The sequence below is a fragment of the Cavia porcellus genome, unplaced genomic scaffold (assembly GCF_034190915.1).
Source record: "Cavia porcellus strain 051 isolate PalLab524CR breed Dunkin Hartley unplaced genomic scaffold, mCavPor4.1 scaffold_11, whole genome shotgun sequence".
Taxonomy (NCBI): Eukaryota; Metazoa; Chordata; class Mammalia; order Rodentia; family Caviidae; genus Cavia; species Cavia porcellus.
Genome location: NW_026947494.1, coordinates 13,422,595 through 13,443,697, shown reverse-complemented (window position 1 = coordinate 13,443,697; position 21,103 = coordinate 13,422,595). Strand labels below are relative to the sequence as shown.

At 49.1% G+C, this 21,103-nt stretch overlaps 1 protein-coding gene across 3 annotated transcripts in view; it reads left to right on the top strand.

Annotated features, from left to right (window-relative positions):
• Window positions 1–21,103, top strand: part of Myo10 (myosin X) — a 187,998-nt gene that overhangs the window by 115,657 nt on the left and 51,238 nt on the right. For all 3 annotated transcript variants that reach the window (XM_003466728.4, XM_063257998.1, XM_063257997.1), the window contains 4 exons: window positions 4–72; window positions 280–362; window positions 2,546–2,654; window positions 4,377–4,457. In XM_003466728.4, coding sequence (XP_003466776.4) covers window positions 4–72; window positions 280–362; window positions 2,546–2,654; window positions 4,377–4,457 — 342 coding nt within the window. The remainder of the gene's footprint in view (window positions 1–3; window positions 73–279; window positions 363–2,545; window positions 2,655–4,376; window positions 4,458–21,103) is intronic.

Sequence of the window (21,103 nt, the reverse complement as noted above, 5' to 3'; positions counted from 1 at the left end):
TAGAATAACCACTTTTATGTGAAGCCCAGAGTTGCAGTCAACAATTTCGGAGTGAAACACTACGCTGGAGAGGTGAGGTCTTTGTGGTATTCACCCCTTTGTTCTTCACACAAAACAGAAGCTTGAGAAGCCCCTGAGACTCGGTCTGCGTAGTTCAGGCCGGCCTTGAATTCTCTGTGGAGCCCAGGCTGGCCTCTAACTCACGCGTACCCTCCTGCTTCAGCCTCTCAAGTGCTGAGGTTATAGGGGTGGACCTCTCACTTTTATTTGTAAAACTAGGTGCAGTATGATGTCCGAGGCATCTTGGAGAAGAACAGAGACACCTTCCGGGACGACCTGCTCAACTTGCTAAGAGAAAGCCGGTTCGTGTTGGTCTCTTCGTCTTTAGCAAAAGTGCAAATTTGTGCAAATGCTCTTAACTCATGAGTCTACAGCAGCTTGCTTTCGGGTCTTCTTCTCCAGGCATTGTTTCATTGACAAAATGACTTGAGCTATAAATTAATTACAGCAGCACCGGCTATTAGCATGGAGATGTCAGGAAGGTCAAACAGGGGCCTGGGATTTAGCTTGGTGGCATAAGCACCTTCCTGGCAAGCGCAGTGTTGTGAGTTCGATCCCCGGGTACCAAAGAAAAATTATACAAGCGTTATTCCAGCGAAAAATAGAGATGCATTACACATTCATTTGTGAGTCAGCAATTCAGACCATGGAGTCCATAGTGAAGGAAATCAGACAGGAACTTTTAATGGTTCGTTTTGCTGTTTTTGTAGATTCAACCAGGAAGGGCCCTATTCTTAGGAAGATTTGTGCAAGGGAAGGAAGAAGCTTTGGGTACCCTGTGGGCCCCCGCATGAATGGGTCACAAATAAAGACCTGAGGAAGGAAGCAGCACAATGGTTCCGAAGCTGTCGGGTGCTATGAACTGTGAACACCAGGTGATTGTTCAGAAAGCTGTGAATTGGGGTGATGGGGCCAGGCTGAGGTGTCAGCTGGGGCCTTCAGAATCCCTAGCGTGTTATCTTTAAAGTTGTTTCACCTCTGCTGTGTGAGGAGTCAACCACTGCAGCATTATCAGCTATTAACATTTGTAAAGGAGTTGGCAGACCCCCAAAAACACCAAAGGATGCTTTAAAAAACCCCCGTGGGTTATCTGTCTGAGCAGAGGGGAGTTCTTAGGGTAAGAAAGGTGCATTTGAATAAAAGCCTTGTACTGGTTTGAAACAGAAGCAGTTTCTTGTCCAAGCCTAAAGATCTGCAGGCCCAGCACTGGCAGGGTGGAGCAGGGCAGGTCGCTGGATCCTGTGTAGGGCACTTTAGTGATGCAGGTGAAGGCTGCTGGCTCCATCCTCCTTGGGCTTCTTGTCTTTGACCTTGAATGGGCCCAGGGTTCTCTCCAGCGTCAAAGCCCAGCCCTGGAAACTTAGCGAGACCCTGTCTCCAGAAAGGGTTGGGGATGTAGTGAAGTGCAAAGTCTGGGCTCTGGACAGATTCAAGAAGTAACCCCACTTTCCAAGGCTGCTGGGGTGGTGGAGATTGGCCACAAGGGGGACACATCTATCAGGAAGGCGAGGAGATGGTATTGGAGCCTCCCACCCACTGCACCCCACCAGCACCCTTTCCACACCCAGCTTCAGGGACCCCGGGACACCTATGCCCCACAGAGCAGATCCCACTGCCCAGGCCTGCGGTGCCGCTGCCAAACTGCCTGGCCCCGTGCGGTAAACCGCGTGTGTGGAACCTGGACGAGCGTTTCTCTGTCCTTGTACTCCAGGTGACGCACAGCGGCTGCTGTCTGCATAGCAGTTGTTTAGGTATTGTAGGAAATCCAGAGATGGTTTGGGATGGATGAGAGGTTGTGCCTTTATGTTCTACGCAAATCCTGTTCCATTCCAGTTATTTATTTTACTGCGTTTTAGCAGTGTTGGGGATTGAACCCAAAGCCTTTGCACTGCCCTACATTCTCTGCCATTTTAAAAGTTTATTTATATTTTTGATTGAGACAAAGTCTCAGTAGGTATTTTGGGCTGGCCTTGCACTCACCATGTGGCCCAGTCTGGCCTCGGCCTCCTAAGTGCTGGGGTTATAGATTTGTGTCGCCACACTCCTGGATTAATTTTTTATTTTGAGGCAGAATCTCACAGAGTTGCCCAGGCTGACTCAAATTGTAATCCTCCTGCCTCAGCCCCCCAGAATGTTAGAATATGGGCGTGTAGCCCTAGGCCTGCTCCCTACACTATGTAATCAAAGGGGCATGAGCATCGTGGGTTTGGAGACCCTGAGGTGCTGGCTCTGGAGTCCCCAGGCTGGGTACCCAGGCTCAGGCTCAGGGGTGCTCTGGGAGGCTCCCTGGGAAGCCGCCTGGGCCGCAGTCTCCTGAGTCTGGCTGGTTCTCTGTGCCTGAGGCTCTTGGGCGGAGTCAGCGTGCAGTCCTGGCCACAGTCCTGGTTCTCCAGCCCCCGCAACTTCCAGTGGGAAAAGGTGCAGTAATTACCAGTCATGCGCACCTGATAAGCGGTGGCGGCCTCACAGCCCGCTGTTCCCACAGGTTCGACTTCATCTACGACCTCTTCGAGCACGTCCCCAGCCGCAGCAGCCAGGACACCCTCAAGGGCGGCAGCAAGCACCGTCGGCCCACGGTCAGCTCGCAGTTCAAGGTCAGTCTGCAGGCGCCCACGGCGTGAGCCTTCTATAGAGAGGAAAGGAAAGAGGAGTTGGGTGTACCCGAGGCCTAGGAGGACTTAAAAGTTTGCTTTCTTTCATGTCATGCTTTTAAAATAGTGATGGCTGGGTGCAGTGCATACCTGTGAGCTCAGCTACTTGGGAGGCTGAGGCAGGGGGATCACCGCAAGTTGGAAACCATCTTGGGCTACGTAGCAAGATCCTGTCTCAAAAGCCCAAAGGAAGAGAAAAAACAAACAAACAAAAAATACAAAACAAAGACTGTGGGGAAGGTGTTGCAGATGGAGCTTGGAGTGTACCTGGATTCCATGCCTACGGCCGCTAAACAGTGTTTTATAAGCATACATTTTGGGGGTCAGTGGTGTAGCTCAATGGTAGAGCTAACGCTTAGCCTGCAAGAGCCTGGCTTCAGTCCCAGCACACACGCACACGCACAGAGTACATCACACATACATACACTTCTGTGAGGCAGGTGGAAATGTAGACTTTTTATTAAATAAGAAATAACTAATTCGAACTGTTTGAAATAACAGAGCTTCTTAAAGTCTGCTTTGCTAGCGCAGATCATTCTCCCTTGTATGGGGACATTCATGTGGAAACGGGGTCTGTTTCTTGCCAGATCTAGATGTGCCATTCTCCCCGGTGTTGTTGACAGTGTCAGCATGAGGCATGGTGGCTAAGATCCTGCTGAAATAAGATCAGTCTCACTAAGTGTGGTGGTGCACACCTGTACTCCTAGCACTCAGGAAGCTGAGGCAGGAGGATCACTGTGAGTTCTAGGCAGCCTGGGCTACGCAGCGAGGCTCTGACTCAAATAAGAGAAGAAGGGGGGGGGATGATGAGCTCTTCCTCTCCCATGGAGTTTGGCACGCTGCCTGGAGGCCCTGTGGGCCTGGGCAGAGGAGTACTGGACGGGGTGGAAGGCTCTTGGTGGCCCCACAGGCGGGCATAGCAGGCTGCTCTCTGGAGCCCAGTGGCCAAGGCACAACAGGAGCCGCAGTGTTACACACACACACACTCTCTCTCTCTCTCTCTCTCTCTCTCTCTCTCTCTCTCTCTCTCTCTGATACAGGCATGAGTTTACCACTGAGCTGTGGTCTCAGCCTTTTTTATTTTTTTATTTTGACACAAAGTCTCACTAAATTGTCCAGCTAGCCTCAAACCCCTAATCCTCCTACCTCAGCCTCCCCAGTAGCTGAGGTTAACTTAATTACTTTAAGGAATGCCTATTTGTCTTTTGAGGTGCTGTTATGTCGGGGTTACACAGTGTATTAAAGTACTAGTAACGGATACTGAAGTTCTGATGAGTGAAGAGGGTTCTGTCCGAGCTCTTCCTTTTTGGTGTATTTATTTGCCCCGAGCCCTCACTGTGAGCTACATCCTCAGCCCTCTTTCATGTATTTTGAACAGGGTCTCACTAAACTGCTAACGTGCCCTGAGGCTTGAATTTGTGCTGCTCCTGCCTCAGCCTCCCAGGGTGCTGTGATCACAGGTGTGCACCCCCACATCTTAGGCTTAGTGTTTCTGACTGGAACCCTGAAATATGTTAAGGTCATTTTGGGTTTGTGACAGTGGCTGGGATCAAATGCCAGCGTCTCACAGGAAGCCCTACGGCAGGGCTGTAGCCTGGGCTCTCACTTCGATCACACTCCGGTGCACAGAACTGAGGCTAACGGTTTCTGCTCTGTCCCTGCCAGGACTCGCTGCACTCCCTCATGGCCACGCTGAGCTCCTCTAACCCTTTCTTCGTGCGCTGCATCAAGCCGAACTTGCAGAAGGTGAGGCTCCCGCAGTCCTGCGTCCTCTCATTACAGGTGGTCGGAACCTGGTGGCAGTGGAAAATCCCATGGTCCTCTGTGCCTGGGAATCTGCTATGGAACAGTGCCATTCGGCTTTAGGGAAACCTGTCCTAAAAGTAAGCAGTAGAACACAGTCATGGTTTTCTTTTAAGATTTGGTTGGAAAGTGCTTGGTGTGGTGGTACACACTTGGAATCTCCCAGCACTCGGGAGACTGAGGCAGGAAGATTGTTGCACATTTGAGACCAGCCTGGACTACAAAGTGAGCTCAAGGGCAGGGTGAGATCTGTTTTTTCTTTTCTCATTGTTGTCATTGATTGATTGAGGGTTTTCTGAGATAGGCTCGTGCTGTGCAATCCAGGATGGCCTCAAACTCACTCTGTAATCCAAGTTGGCCCTGAACTTAGAGCTTCTCCCCCTGCCTCAGCTCCCCAAGGTCCTGCTGGGAGATTTATTGGTTTATTTTGACACTGGCAGTCTAACTCTGGGCCTTTGCACTGAGCTACATCCTCAGCCCATCATTTTTATTTTGTGACAAGGTCTTGCTAAGTTGTGCAAGCTGCTTTTGAATTTAAGATGCTCCTGCCTCAGCCTCCCAGAGTGCTGGGATGCTGGGATCATGCTTGCTTTGCTTTATTGGTAAACATGGCGAAGGGGCTATAACTAATTAACCAAAACTAATTAGAAGATATCTCAAAAGGTGTCTTAATGTCGATGCTGTGTGGTCTTTAATGGCCTAAGTCAGTTAGAAACACCATGAGCTTAAGAGAGAGGAGCCACCTAAATAAAGAAACAGAAACCGATGCCCTTGGATAGCTGCTGCATATGACACTGAATGTGGTCCTTGCCCTAAAGTGTCGCTCGTGAACGCATTGGGGTGTGGGATAAGCCACACACAAATTCAGGACGCGCCTACCCTAAAGGATACAACATGCCATACACAGTGCTCACAGTCATGCGGGAATTTGTCACCAGATGAGATGCGTCTGCCTTCTTTTCTACCCCTCCTCTTCCTTCCGGCCTCTTCTCCTCCCATTGTTTGCCTCCCATCCTTCTCCCCACCCCCTTTCCCTTCCTTCCCCTCCCTCCTGCTTTAACTCGCCCTTGCCACTTCCCATTCCTGGGAGCTGTGTGTGCGTGTGTGTCAGAAACTGCACACTGTAGGTGTGAGGCACACCTGGATACGTGCACACCCAGGTGTGCAGCAGCACAACTGAGCAAGGCCACACCTGGGAAACAGCCCAGATGCCCATCGGCAGGTGGATGGACGAAGGAAATGTGGTATTTATACATCATGGGGTGCACCGCACTGCCATAACAGTTTAGGTACACGGATGCGTCTCAAGACCAGCATTTTAGATCTGCTATGATGGTCACAGCTGTCCTTAACTTCGTATCATGTTCCTTCCTCACAGTTCCCGCGTGTATTTATAAGAACAACAGTATTGAATTCATTCTTTTAGAGGCCCAATTTATTGCCATCCTGTGTGAAGTGACAGCAAGAGCTTCGCATCCAGCTGGGCTCGGGGTGCATCCCTGTGATCCCAGCACTCCCGGAGGCTGAAGCAGGAGGATTGTCTCACCTGAGCAACTTAATGAGACCTTGTCTCAAAAGAATAAGAGCAGCTGGGAATGTAGCTAATGGAAGAGAGCCCCTAGGTGTGATTCCCAGCAGTGGGGAGGGAGCAAAAGAATTTGGCATTTGAATGACATGAAGCAGCCAAGACTGGTTTTAGAGACAAGATCTATGGTGACTCAGTGTCCGCCATTAGAAAGATGCATCTTCTGTTGTCCAAGTGTCTATTTAAATGTCGCAGGTTACCAAAGCAAATAGCAGCGTGAGCAGTGCACAGCCGGGTGGGATAAAATGTGAGCCCTGGCAGTGCGCGCCTCTCTTCCTTAGTGTGACGCACGTCACATGAACGGGTTCCCGTTCACCCTGGTGTGGGTCTCAGCCTGCTGGGCAGCATTTCCAGGCCCCTGACCTCGGGCTTTGCGTTTTCAGCGCGGTGGCTGCCTCGGCCCTCTGGAAAGCCAGCAGTACTCACCCCCGGGCACACCCTGTCCTTTCCTCAGCTGAACTCGGGGGTCGGGGTGCATCTTTAGCTGACCCTCGAAGCATGATCAACTGAGCGCAGGCCGAACTGCCGCTGTCTTGGCTTCCGAGGTGGGAGCATGCTCTGGCCTCGCCATTGAGAAAACAGAAGCTGCAGCCTGAAAAACTCAGTCCTCGGTGTTTGTTGTGTGGTTCTTGGATGGCATGGAGTTCATTTTTCCTTCAAATCCTCAAGGCTTTTTAACTGAAGCCTGCAGGAAAACACCACTGCAGCTGAAATGGAGAAGAAATCCCCACTTTGTGTTATGTGTTTTTAAAGCTGAGATCCCCCAGTAGCTCGGGCACACCTTTGCATTGGTGCAAAGAGGCTAGTGCCGCTTGTGTTTCCGTTTCTGCACCGGTGCCCAGCTCCTCCCATCCCCTCACCCTAAGAGCTGCTTGTCAGGGCCCGAAGTGCCTGGCAGTCTGAAGTGTCGGGATGCTAGTTAGGATTTGCTATTCCAAGCACTGACACCGTCAGCAGGCATCCGGCTCCCCTGGAAACACTGTACATTCCCTGCTGATTGTCCCTTGGGAAACTTCTCTCAGGCATCCTCATTGGGCCCCAACATCAAGGCTCCTTCCTGTAGCTGCAGTGCTTGGGAGGCAGAGGCAGGAGGATCGCCACAAGGTCGAGGCCAGCCTAGGCTACAGAGTGGGACCCTGCCTCAGAAGCAGTAAACAAAACAGAAAAGAGACTCCAGCTATGGAGTTTCTAATACATCTCTTCAGCCAAAGATCCATCCTGTGGAAAGTCTGCGGGCTGTCTATGCTTCCCCCCACCTCCTGTTCACTTCTGGGCGGTTCATCCGGGAGTGTGGGGAGGTTGAGCTCACTCACCAGTGACCGAGGTGTCTGTGCATCACTGTGAGCAGCAAGCATGGGCTTGGCAGAGCCCAGAAGGCTTTTTGCAGATTCTGTGACCAAAAGACACAAGAGTGGCAGCCGTGAAGTGTTGCACCCGAGGTTGGACCTGCTTTTGTGCTTTCAGGGCCATGTGCAAAATGGACACAGTGTCCCAGACAGCTGGACCCAAAGTGCAGGCCACCTCCATGAGGTTTTGTTAATCTGGTGCTCACTGTGTAGCCCAGGCTGGCCCCAGAGTCACAGCACTTCTCCTGCCTCAGCCTCCTGAGTGCTGGGATTATAGTGTCCACCACTCAAGCATCTGAGCCTGCCCATTCTCGTCAGAATCTCCCCAGGGGCCTCCTCTGCAGCCTGTGATTTCTCTGGCCTGCCTAGTATTTTAGCAAAGAGGTTCCAGTGTCAGAAAACCCCTGAGGAGGTTCAGGACAGAATTAAAGGAGGGAATGGGTATCAGGAAAGCTTCCCGCTGGGAACAATGGAGTTCCAGGACTCGAATGCAAGGCCCATCCAGGCCACTTCTGGGACGCTGCCCAGTCGGCCCTGTCCCTGCAGGTCCCTGGGAAGGGTGTGGTGTGTCAAGGACAAGGGTGCGAGGAGGGAAGCACTCTGGATTCCCCCCATGCAGCCTCTGGGTTTGTACTTGACATAATGATACCCGGATATCGTGGGACTGAGATCACCTTGATCTCCCTCCCCAAGGCTGAGAGGACGCAGCCACATAGGGAGGAGCCAGTTGGACCCAGTCTCGGGGCTGGAAAACAGGCTCGAGCTCTCGAGGCATCCTGTCCCATGTCCTGAGACAGGAGGATGTCTCTGTCTGTCAGGGACTTGGAGAAGGCTGGCCCTGGGGAAAGAAGCTCTGATAATGACTCCCGTATGTGTCCTTCCTTAGTCCTGTTTTATTTTTATATCTTTTTCTGTTCCTTTAATCAGATTGGGGCTTTTCAGCTTTTGTTTTCAATCAGTACGTGTTTGTTTTCCTGGTGGCTGGGTTTCTTTTGAAGGATTCACAAACACACTTGGAGGCGTCCTGTGTGTCCTTGGCCTTACTGACCTTCCTGGTGGCCTTTCAGGACAGCGGGGCCCCAGCCTGTCGGGCAGCAGGGACTGGTGTTGTATCAGACAGTTTTCCTTGGACGTTGAGGCAGGGATGGTGGCCGTGGGTTCCAGAGAATTCATCGCGTTACATGCTTTGCCACAGTTTTTCTTTCTTCGGGACCAGGAATTGAACTCACGACTGTGTGCTTGCCAGGCAGGTGCTTATGCCACCGAGCTATATCCCCTGCGTGCTCTTAGGCACCTGTGGCTCTGTAGTCTCACAGTAGGTTCTCATGCAGAGCAGGGAGCCTCGCTGTCCATAAGGTAACTCCATGTGACAGGAGGTGGGGCCCAAGTGCTATAGTGAAAGCCTAAATACAAATGTTCTCTGCCATGCAGCCTGGTCCCCGAGGGGCCACCTACAGCTGGTTCCGAGGCCTGGTCTCTCTCTTCCCCCATACTGAATATCCTCTGGATTTTTGCCAAATCCATTGTGATTTTGCTTTTTTCATTTTTCTTTTCTCTTTTGAGATAGGGTCTCGCTGTGCAGTTCAGGCTGGCCTTGGGCTCATTTTGCAGTCCAGGTTGGTCTCAAACCTTTTTTTCATTTCTACTTGCATGGATTTGGGTCATTTCTTTCCTTGCTTTGGCAAGTTTGGCTGAGGGTTTCCCTATTTCTTTAATCTTTCAAAGAACCTACTCTTCGATTCATTGATTCTTTGAATGGTTATTTTTAGCCTCAATTTCATTAATTTATGCCCTGATCTTTATAGTTTTCTTCCTTGTATAAGCATTGGTCTTTGCCTTGTTCTTGTTTCTGTGGGACCTTGAGGTACAGCATTAAGTTATTTATTTGAGCTTATTCTGTTTTTCTGATGTGAGAATTCACTGCTAGAAATTTCCCTCTTAGGACTGCTTTCTAGTATGTTGTGCTGACATCATTTGAATGTAGAACCTCTCACTTTTTCTTAAATTTTATCTGTGACTCGTTGATTAATTTCCATCTCTTAGTGTAGTTTCTGTGATGTCATTTGCCATTGATTTCTAGTTCATTGCATTATGGTCCCATAGTATGTAAGGGATAATTTCAGTTCTGTATTTGTTTAAGTGTGTGTTACAGGGTGCAATGTGGTCTGTTTTGGAGAAAGTCCCATACACTGCCAATTAGAATGTGTATTCTGTTGTTGTTGGGTGGAATACTGTAGATATCTATTACATAGGCTCATCTGTTTAAAGGTTTGGTTTAACTTTGGTATTTTCTTGTTAATCTTTTTGTCTGGTTTATCTGTCCATTTGTGACAGTGGGGTATTGAGGTCCTTTATTACAAAAGTATTGGTGTTTGTCTGATTTTTCATGTCCATTAGTATTTGTTTTACAAAGTTGGGTGTGCCGTGTTTGATATACTTACATTTCATAATTGTTAACTCTTCCTGTTGAATTGTTCCCTTGACCATTTTTGTCTCCTAATGACTCTTGGCTTGAAATCCACTTTGTCCAAAATTAGCGTAACAGTTGCTGCTTTTTGCCAGGTTCCTGTTGCATGGAATATTTTTTCCCATCCTTTGATTTTTTTTTTTAACCTATAAGTATCTTTTTTAATTAAATTTGTTTCTTGTACACGGCATATCAGTGGCTTTTCTTTCTTGATCCATTCTGTCTGCTAATCTGTGTCTTGTGACTGGGGAGTTGAGGCCATTTGCACTGGGAGATTTTACTGCATGCCATGGTCTAATTCCTGTCATTGCGTTATTTTCCTGTGGCTGATTTCCTTATTTTTCCCCTTTTTGCTTAGCTGCTTGCCCCGTCAGGTGCGTTCATCCCTTCTGACTTATTGACATTGTTGGTATCATTGTCTCTAGGATATTTCTGAGAATTTTCTGTAATGCTGTTTTGGTGATCATAAATTTCTTCAGGTGTTCTTTGTCCTAGAAATACCTCATTTTACATCAGCTATAAAGAAAAGTTTTGCAAGACACATAAGTTGGAGCTGGAAGTTGTTATCTTTTAGAGATTGAAACTCTTCATTCCAAGCGCTCTTGGGCTTTGAGGTCTGCTGGAGAAGTCTGCTGTGACTCCAGAGGTTACCTCTGTGCATGATTCACTGTCTTTCGCTAATAGCTTTCATGATTGTGTCCCTGTGAGAGACCTTTGGAACCTTGAGTATGAGAGGTTCTGTTTGGTCATGGCTATTTGGGGTTCTACAGGCCTCACTTATGTGTATGCCTGGTTCTTTCCTTTTATTTGGGATGTTTTCTGTCCTTATTTCTGTGGGCAGGATTTTTATGACATTGTTATCTTGTGATTTTTCACTTCTTCCACATACTCTTAGATTAGTCTTCATCATGTCATCGAACAGCTGATAGATTTTTTCCTGTTCTCTTGTTGTTTTCAAGGTGTCTCTGGGGAGATGGCCTTCGAAGGCATCCTCGTCTTCCAGTTCTGAGATTCTGTCCTCATGTTGGTCAGTCCTGCTGCCTGTGCTATCTTTGCGAGTCTTAATCTGCTGGCTTTCTGACTGAAACCCTTTCATGGGCTGTCATTCTTTGGTAAACTGTCATTCATGTTTTCTATCACAGTGTTTAACTCTGAGCTTTTCATTAATGTCTTTTGAGGACTCTGCATCTTTTTGGCTATTACTTCTAATATCTATTTACTTCTGTGTTCCCTAATCCACCTGAGAATGTCTTTGAGCCATTTTTTAATTTCTTCTGCTCTGCTTCAGTTAATTCGTGTGGGTGGTTTATATCATCCTGCCCCTCGCTGCCCCCTGGATTAGCTGCAGAATACCCAGAAATTTGGGGAGCTATTTCCTTACCTTTTTTTCCTTTCTCTGCGAATGTACTCTAGCATTCTTAATGCCACAAAGGCAATCTTGAGTGCTGGCTTACAGAGAAATAGCAACATTATATGATCCTGTTAATATCAAAAAAATGACCTAGTAGTATTGCCCTTACTACTGGGTCATTAGATACTAACATACCATAAGAACCAATTTCTGCCATCCTTAATCCTAGAGAAGAGCTCAGCAATTATGATATAACCATTAAGGCAACCCCAGGTCATGATTCACAGCTCATGTATATAAATGCAATAGCTATACTATGTGTCTGCTAATGGTAGGAAAGAATTCAGCAATAATTTTACAGGACTAAGTATGAAGATTAACAAAGCTTTATGGTTGTACTATTAAAGGTTTAGGGTTTAAAAGTGGATGCAGTGCCAAAGGAAAACTTTGAAACCTTAAACTATGCTATCAGAAGGAGGAGAGAGAAGTGGTACAAAGGATTTTACTGGGAGTAAAAGGGTGTCTGTAGAATTAGGTAAAAGTAAGACAAAAAAAAAAAACTAGTCAAAAAATAGGAGATAGAGAGAGAAAGGAAATTATATAGAGAGTAAAGAAAAGAGCAAAATTAAGGGGAGAAAATTTTAAAAGGAGAAGAGAAAAATAAAAGAAGTAAAAAAGATTAGAAGTAGGGCCTAAGGACGAAGGAAAATAACCCAGCCCCAGGGAACCAGTGAGGAAAATAGGAGGGTAGGAAAGAACCAAAAGAAAAAAATTAAAATTGCATTTCTCTGTGATTTCAAGCCTGTGTTTATCTGTCGGCTCTCCAGCTCTGGGGCACTGTCCAGTTCAAGACCTGCTCCTGCCCTTGCTGGTGGACAGAGAATCACGAGTGCCCACTGCCTTACTGAATACAGCCACCAAAGTCCAGGCACAGGGATTATCGTGGGGTACTGATACTGGGGCTTTCAGATCCCTGAGATTCAGGCTCATCCTGGTGTCTGCTCATGGGTGCAGAGCCTCGAGTCGTTTAGCTTAAAACACTCCTGCTGGGCTGACCAGGGATGTCTCCCAGAGCTGTCCCTCACCCAGTCACTGTGGGAGGTTAACACGGGGAGCCCTGAGAGGAAGCTACTTCGCAGCTGTGGTGAGCCCAGTTCAGGTGGCCCTGTGGGAATAGCACTCTCTTCAGGGGAAAAGGCAGGTGCTGGGCCTGACACAGCTGCTGTAGCACACAGGGGTCCTGTGACCACTGTGTTTCTCTCTGAAGGCCTCTGGAGTCCCAGCTCTCACTGCGACCCTGTCCCTCTGGTCCTCCTGAGGCCAGGAGCTGGGGAGAGAGTGCAGGAGGCCCTTCGCAGGTCGTCTTCTGTCTCTTCGCTTTCTCTGGAGGCTCCAGTCTTCCCGTGGAATCCTGTCTGGGCCCCATGGCTCTACCTTCGCTTCCTTTTCTTCCCTGGATTGTCATTTTCCAGCATTTGGATTCTGAATCTTGGCAAAGCCGATTTGTTATTGCTTATAGCTCCACCATCTACCCGGAAGTCATCAGCTGCTTTTTCTTTGTTTGCTTCTAGAAAATTCCCCATAATCCTTCCTGTTGTTAGGAGATGCACGTTTTTACTTCATTGTTCTGTGGTACAGGGTATTGAACTCAGGCCTTTCTCACGGATCTGCACTCCCAGTCTCTCCCTTGGTAAAATTTTTTGTTTTGAGACAGGGTCTTGCTAAGTTGTCCAGGCTGGACTGCAATTTGCAATCTTCTTAACCTATCTGCCTCCGGGTGCTGGGTTTACAGATGGCCAGGCTGTTTTTTTCAGTTTTTAAATTTTAATAGACTTTTTTTTTAGAAAATATGATAATTTACAGAAAATTTAAACATGCAGTCCAGAGTTCCCATATTAAATCCCTCTGCACACACAACTCTCTTTTATTAACATCCTGCCTTAAGGTAGTTCATTTCTTACAGCTAATGAGTGGAGACTGCTACATTATCACCAGGGTCCAACATTACACATTCATATCAGGGTTCCAGCCTCCTGAGTGGTTCTAGAACTTTGCATTTTGACAGATGTGTACTGTCAAGATATATCAAAATCTATAATGTTCATAATCTGTTCATAGCATGAGAAACATTTGTAAAGCACTATTTTAAAGAATAAGAAAGGGCCAGGGATTTAGCTCAGCCATGTAAGTGCCTGCCAGGCCAGCACGAGGCCATGAGTGTGATCCCCGATACCTAAATAAATAAAAGGATAATTTCTGATCAGCTCTCCAAAGGATGAAGCATTGCATATAATAAAAACTGATGTAGTATTGTGAGAAAACATGAAATAAAGGATGAGAGCCAGGTGTGGTAGTATATGCCTAAAATTCTAATTCTGGGATGCTAAGATAGAAAGATCACTAGTTTGAGCCCAGCCTGAGAAACTTAGTGACTTAATGAGACCACTTTCCTTTTCCTTTTTCTTTTTGTCTTTTTTTTTTTCTTTTTCTTTTTTATTAGTACCGGGGATTGAACTCACGACTGCCTGCTTGCAAGGCACGTGCTTATGCCGCTGAGCTAAATCCCCAGCCCCTCTTTTTTGTCTTTTTGAGACAGAGTCTTGCTTTGCAGTCGTGGCTAGCTTTGAGCTCATTTTGTAGCCCAGGCTGGCTTCAAACCTGCAGTGATCCTCCTGCCTCAGCCTCACAAGTGCTGGGACTACAGGCGTGCACCCCCACGCCTACCTGGCTGTGAGACTACATTTCAAAGTAAAAGAAACAGCAGTTTGAGTTATAACTGTGTGAAGGACTGGGTGGGCTTCAGCCCCCAGATGGAGGGTGGAGGGTGCAGAAAGGAGAGCAGGTGTAAAGCTAAGGCTTTCTGGAATTGTCCAGATTGTCAGCTCCTTGACTGTGATGGAGTTCAGATGCTCATCGATGGACTCTAGAGATTGTTCCATTTCCTGGCGTCTTTACTGGAAAGTGCCCTGATTTCCTGACGCCCCAAGCTTCAGCTGCCAGCGATCATCACCCACCTCACCCTTCACCAGCCTCACCCTTTACCAGCTTCGTCTTTTGACTTTTGAAAACATTTATATAGGAGATCTGTGAAAAGGCTGCTTTACCTTTTGAGGAAATCTTAGTAAAAGAGGCATTAAGAGTCCCATTCTTCTCTCCAGACAAAAAAAAAAAAAACTCCCAGTAAACCCTTCGGTGGTCATCCCAGGCCTGTGTACCAAGTTGTCATGGCAACCGTGGAGCGGGCCACTCTGTAAAGACCCCGATAAATAGCCCCAAGTGAAGCTGGAGCCAGCAGGAGCATTGTTGGGGGAAGCTGGTCCAAGATCACAGTTAGGGATTCTGGCCGAAGGCATTTAAAAAAACAAAACCGGGTCATCATTCAAAATTACCTTTGGTCCTTAAATATATTTGCATATTTGTTGGCCGGAGAGTGCATCAGTTTGCTCTTGCAGGCTGAAGGATCCTCAGAGATTACTGTCTCGCCAGCCTGGCCAGGCTGGGCTTCCTTTGAGTGGGATCAGGAATGAATTAGCAAGCGCAGCCCAGAGGCCACATAAAAGGCTGGGAACACCAGCGCGCTGAAGAAAGCCCGTTTTTGTGTCTGCCAGCTCTGAGCTGCGGCCCGGACTGCTAAAGATGCAGCCATTTACAGTGGACAAAAACTGAGGGAGAAAAAGGACACTCAAGGTAGGGCTTTTTCTCTTCCTTGCTCCGCTTAAAACTTCCCTGGACTTCGCAGTCATCGTGGTAGCGTGAAATACTGGAGAGATCAAACCAGAGAGGGCTGGATTTTGCTACTTCTCCGAGCACTAGAAGTGGTTTTGATTTTTGTTTTTGTTTTCCAACAAATGGGTGAGTGCTGGTTCTAGTTACTCGTACAAGTTTGAACCACTAATGCTTTGTAAAAATGCGGTTTGTGATCCAGTTAGCAGGTAAGGCATAGATAATGCGATATTTTTTAATACAGAGTCCGACTTCTGTAGGAAAGATCATTTGAGATGGCTCGAAGTGGGGGGGGATTTGTGGTGGTTGCTTTTGTGGGAGCTTATTTCAGTGTTTCTCTGAATGCTTGTATTTGTGGAGATTGGAGCGCTTTGCAGAAATCTGGGCAAGGGAAATGATCTCTTTTTGAGTTGCACTGTAGAAATCTGCACAGGAATTAATCCCTTTTCCGGACTGCACTGTAAGCCGGTTTGCGTGAGTGTGGAAACGTGAGAGGTTACAGGAGCTGAGGGGTTGCTTCTGGAATACAATGTGCTTGTTTCTCACCTGCAGCCACATGTGGAAATTTTACAGTCAGCCTGGCAAAACCTCAGGAAGGACATTTTGTGTGTGTGGGGGGGGGGTTCCCTTGTTCCCCAAAAAGAGGTCCCTAGAGAGGAACTCCGTGAAAAGTGCCTGAATGCTGATCTCACCAGCTGCCCCAGGAGGGAGGCCAGAGCAGACCCCATTCATTTGCTAAATGTGCCCCGAGGAAGTCTGCCTGGTTGGGGAAGGTGTCTTTAATACTAAATGCAGCAGCATTTTAAAAAATGAATAATAATGGGGCTGAGGACTACTGGGCTGAATGTGCTTAGGCTGAAACAGAAAAGACAGGCAGGTAGAAAAACTTAAGTGAAAACCAATGTTAGCCTGAGTCGTCGATCTGACATAAATTTATTACCCTCCCATGAGAAAGGTGGTGTGTTTGTCCCCTAAGGAAAATCACCGCTTATTTCTAACTCAGAACTCTAAACTTGGTTTTCTCTTTCCTCATCTGCCACTTTGGGGGAGCTTTGTTTTGTTTTGTTTTGTTTTGTTTTGTTTTGTTTTGTTTTGTTGAGACAGGATTGCACTATGCAGTTTCAGGCTGGCCTTGAACTCACTATGTAACCCCAGCCGGCAGCAATCTTCCCGCCTCAGCCTCCTAAGTGCTAGGGTTACAAACCTGCATCACCACGGCCAGCTTGCATTTGGTTTAATGCCAAGGCACATGGATGGGCACCAGGGGGACATGGTGTGCTTACACGCAACCCTGGTTTGGGCAGCAGGCTTCCCACCTGGGAGGTGCCAGTTCCTGAACCTGGCACGCGCCGCCGTGCCTGGGCCCTCCCCAGGCAGCCCTGCTGGTTCCTCCCAACCGACTTCCCAGCTGTCGTCCAAGTGGGATGGGCTCCCCAGCCACTCCACCGCAGCTGCCTGTCTGTCACCTCCATGGGCGGTTTTGTTCTCCTGGCGTCAGGAGCCTGAATTAACATTTTCATGGGCATCTGCTCAGCTGCTGGCTCTGACCCGGGGTGGGGGTGGGGGTGGGGGGTTCTCAGGGCCCTGAGTTTTCTTGCGCGTGTGCACACGCACACACACAGCTGATCCTTTGGGTGCCCCGCTGCCCCTCTACACGTCCAACAAAGAACAGCAACCGTGATACAGGTACCCACACCTCTTCCCCATGAAGGTCACACTGACATGGTGAGTGTAACACAGCGGGGAAAGAAGCTAAATATCTTAAAATTATAATTACTCATGCTTTCACTGCGGAGGAAAGACAGCCCCGTTTCCATCTCACAGGATCTTCCCCATTCCCCTTCAAATTGGGATCAATTCCTGTGCCGCTGCCAGGTCCCATCCCTGGCAAAGAGTCCCATCCCCGGCGATAGGCTACAGTCAGGTTTCCATTCTTTTGCTGCTTCCTTTATTTGTTGTTGCAAACAATGCCGCCTTATTTATTTGCACAAATGCTGTTTCCTGGGATCTGGGGAGTCTGTCTACGGACTGGGACATGCACGTCTGCACGTCGTTATGACCATGAGCTGTGCTTTGTGCACGGCCAGTTGCCCTTCTCAAAGGCCAAGAAACTGGGGAAACATACTTGCAGTGCCATGGTTACTCCTTGTTTAAGGACTGCGCTCTGATCCTGTGGCCAGGTGGTACACGGATTGGTCGCTAAATGAGGAATTGCATGTAGTATGCACACCTAATATTCAGAACAAAGACTTGGTCAAAGCAGACTCCAGCTGGATGACTTCGCTTTTATTTGCATCACGCTTATGTGCAGTTCTGTGAGGTGTAGCAGGACATATGGCCCCAGCACTGTGCTCTGCCGTGCAGTCAGTTCTGCTCTGAGGAGGAAGCCGCCCTAAGGCCACATTGCTGCTGATGCCCTGCCTTGTAAGTCTGAGCTGAGCTTTGGGCCAAAAGTCCCAATGATGCACGTTGGTTGTAAGACATTGTCAGCTTTTTTATTCAGCTTTTTGCCTACTTTAAGAGACACAGAGAGAGATATATACTCATATACCTTCCAAAGGGTGTGGCGGTCATCCCTGTCATCTCTGGAGGCTGAGGCAGGGGGCTCCCTTCAAGTTCAAGGCCAGCCTGAACAACATGAACAACTGAACAACTTTTTTTTTGTCTCAAAAAAAAGTCATTTGCCCACTGCAAATTTGCAGAGAGGAGGGGAGGGTCTTGACTGCCCTCCATCCTTGAACAGTGGTCTCTCATTGCTCAACACATCTTTAAAAGTCCCCGATCATTTTCTCACTTCTTTTTGGCTTGATTTGGTTTGGTTTGGTTTGGTTTGGTTCTTTGAGGCAGGGTCTCACTGTGTTCCAGGCTGGCCTGGAAATCAGTTCCATCTTCCTGCCTCAGCCTCCTGAGCACTGGGATGACCAGTGTGCACATCCACGCCTGGCTGCTTCTCACCCTAAAGCTGTGGGGTCCACGCTGCTGCCCACCTGCCTCAGTGCCTCTCTGCCTGGCCCCCCAGTCCCTGCCCCACGCTGCCCCTCCTGGCTCCGGCAGCTCCTGGCTGGTGAGTGCAGTACCCTCCTCTCCGGAAGCCTGCAGCTCTTGCCTCAGTGTCCTAACCAGCAGGATCTCTGCCAGCTCTCTAGATTCCCGTGTCCATCGCTGAGTTCCCACACTTCCCTGTTCCTGTCCCTGTCCCCGTCCTGTCGGCTACCTCTTGATTAGGCAGCTCTGGTCGAACCCTTTCGTTTGGTATCGGGATCAGAAGGTTTGTCCACCTGTGCCCTGTTCACATCTGGGGGGCTCAAGAGCTCTTTGGAGTCCTGCTATCCACTGCTAGAAGCTGTCACACCAGTACCCCGCCATCCTCTATGTCCCCAGACAGGCCATCCCATGCTGATTATTTCCTGGCACCGCCCCCCCATTTGCTGCCTAGAAAAACGGCATCTGCACACGGTCCCTTTCTATCACGGCATCTGTTGCTGCTTTCAACATTGCCTTTCACTGTGACGTGCGTGGTGGACGTACAGATTCCCGCCTCACCCATCACTTCTGTTAGGCCGTCCGAGGCACCCCCGGTCTTAGAAGGGCTGCTGGACACTGCTGAGGTCTGCACGCCTGTGGCCACACAGCCTTGTATCACAGCCAGGACCGGCAGCTTTCCCACGATCGCTGCCCTAGTTTTCGGGCAAACTCTGAAAGGGGAAAGCAGGTCGTTAGCGCTGCCAGGATGCATGGTGGGGGCATCACTCACAGCGGGACACAGCGGAGTGCAGAATCCCACGTGTGCGCCGCGGTGCCCTTGGACTGCCCCACTGAGAAGTGAAACCCTGCAGCACCTTCCTCCTCCTCTCTCTGAACAGATGCCCCCGGTAACACCCAGTGGGTCTTTTTAAAAAGAGCTCTTCAGATAGAAAGGAAAATGAGGGACACGGATGTGTAGGACCCTGATTTCAGCATGAAATCTCGGACATGTGCATTGATGCTGTTTCCTTAGTGAACGAAGGGCATTGAAATCAAGCTGTCACAGTGTGTAAGGAGAGGACTAAGAAGTGTCGCTGAGCCAGAATAGGAAGAGACAGAATCAGGGAAAGAAAGGGCGCCCTATTGCAGCTCGGAGCCAGAGGAAAAGCGCGGTTCCCTTCACCGTGGACCTGCAGGAGGGCAGCGTGCCTTGCGGAGGCTCTTCCATCCTCTGTCCCTCTGCTGTCGCCCATGCAGGGTGGCCTCTGCGTCCAGTGTCACAGGGACCTCGCACACGATCACCTGAGGTCCTGCATCCATAGGACTCAGATTGTCCTACGGCCCGTTAGGGCTCCCAGCCAGGTGCCCAAGGAGCAAAAGGACACAAAACCGCCCACTCCTGCATCCCTGGCACCCCCTGGCTGGCCCTGTGCGAAGCCTGTCTGCTTGAGGCTGCTGCTATCTGGGGCGTGCTGGACGCGCTTCCTGGAGGGCGTTGCCGAGGTCCACAGGGTGAAAGCCTTGCCCTCCTCACGCTTAATTAAAAAAAAATTAACAGCCACACAATTGCCGGTTGTTCTGGTGACTCATCGGGCCTGCAGGCGTCCCACCTGCCCCAGCACGCTGCTGGGAGGCTCCGCACGGCACAGGCCGCCTGGGCCTGGGAACATGAACATTCGGGAAGCCTGGCCTGCTGCTTGCTGCACAGCTGAAAGGCAGATTGCTGCGGGGTGCGGGGGGCTGCTGGGGGCCGCTGGCTGCCCCTCCAGGTAGGTCCTGCAGGGGGCAGTAGAGAGACTGACCAAACACAGTAACGACCCGTGTGTGGAGCAGTTAGTGCAGAGACCCAGAAGTGAATTGCTGAACAGGCCTTGTCTACATTTCTTCTGTTCCCATTCGTTGACCCCTGGGCGGACTCTCACCTCCATACTGGGAAGGAGACCCACAGCCTGTGCACTGAGCTGCACCCCCGCCCTTGTCTTCAATCTTTTAATAATACAGGGGCTCCTGAAGCCTCTAGGTTGCCCAGACTGAGCCTGAAGTTGCATTCCTCCTGCCTCAGCCTCCCCAGTGCTGGGCTTACAGTCCTGTACCTCCCTGCCTGGCTCCTAGGAGACTTGTAGAGGATCCTCAGCTCTGGATATGTCCTGGTAGTGTCTCCATACACTGTAGCTTGGTCTTGTGGATATGTTGAGAAATCACAGAATTTCATCTCCATCCCAGGCCTGTCCCTGCCCCCCACTGGCCTGTGAATCCAGAGCTGTTTAACCCAGTCCTGTTTTTCCACATCTTCTGGGGCTGACAGCACAAGGTGTGGAATTTCTGTTTGTTTTTAGAGATGTTGTTTTTTTTTTTTTTTTTTGAGGGTCCAGGCTGACTTGAACTCAGAGCAGTGCTCCTGCCTCAGCCTCTCAAGTGCTGGGATTATAGACATTCACCATCTTCCCCAGCAGTGGAAGGCTCCCATAATTCACAAGAACAAGTTGGTTTTTGCTCATGTTTTGCCTAGTGAATAAAGCAGTCTTCCCTGAAGATGAGGTGTGGTTCTCAGGAGGTCAAAGCTGGTTTATTCTTTAGACATTTGCCAAAGGTGTGTAGCAAGATGGACTTGATGGAGTTTTTTTGGTTTGTTTTGCTTTTGCTCAGTGCTGGGAACTGAACCCAGGGCCTTTGTGCTGAGCTACATCCTCAGCCCCGTGTATTTTTTATTTTGAGATGGGTCTTACAGAGTTGTCCTCGCCAGACTCAGACCTGAAGTTATCCTGCCTCAACCTCCCAGAGTGGATCATAGGCATGTACCACCATGCCCATCTTAAATCCCTTTTTTTGGGGAAAAAAGCCTGTTTTCACAGTGCTAAGAATGGCACCCAAGATGTCCCACTCATGTGCTAGGCAAATGCTCTACCCCAGAGCCACGACCCAGCCCCCTTTGATTTTTTTGAACAGTTGCTTTATCGATGAGCCTGCAGTTTAAAACTCCTTCTTGAGCTTGACCTGGTGGTGATCACACCTGGAATTCCAGCACCAGGGAGGCTAAGGCAGGAGAATTGCTATGAGTTTGAGGCCACCCTGTGGCTGTGTAGCAACTTCAAGGTCAGCCTGGGCTACAAAGAGGAATCCTGTCTCCGAAAAATACAACAAGAGGTCGGGGAT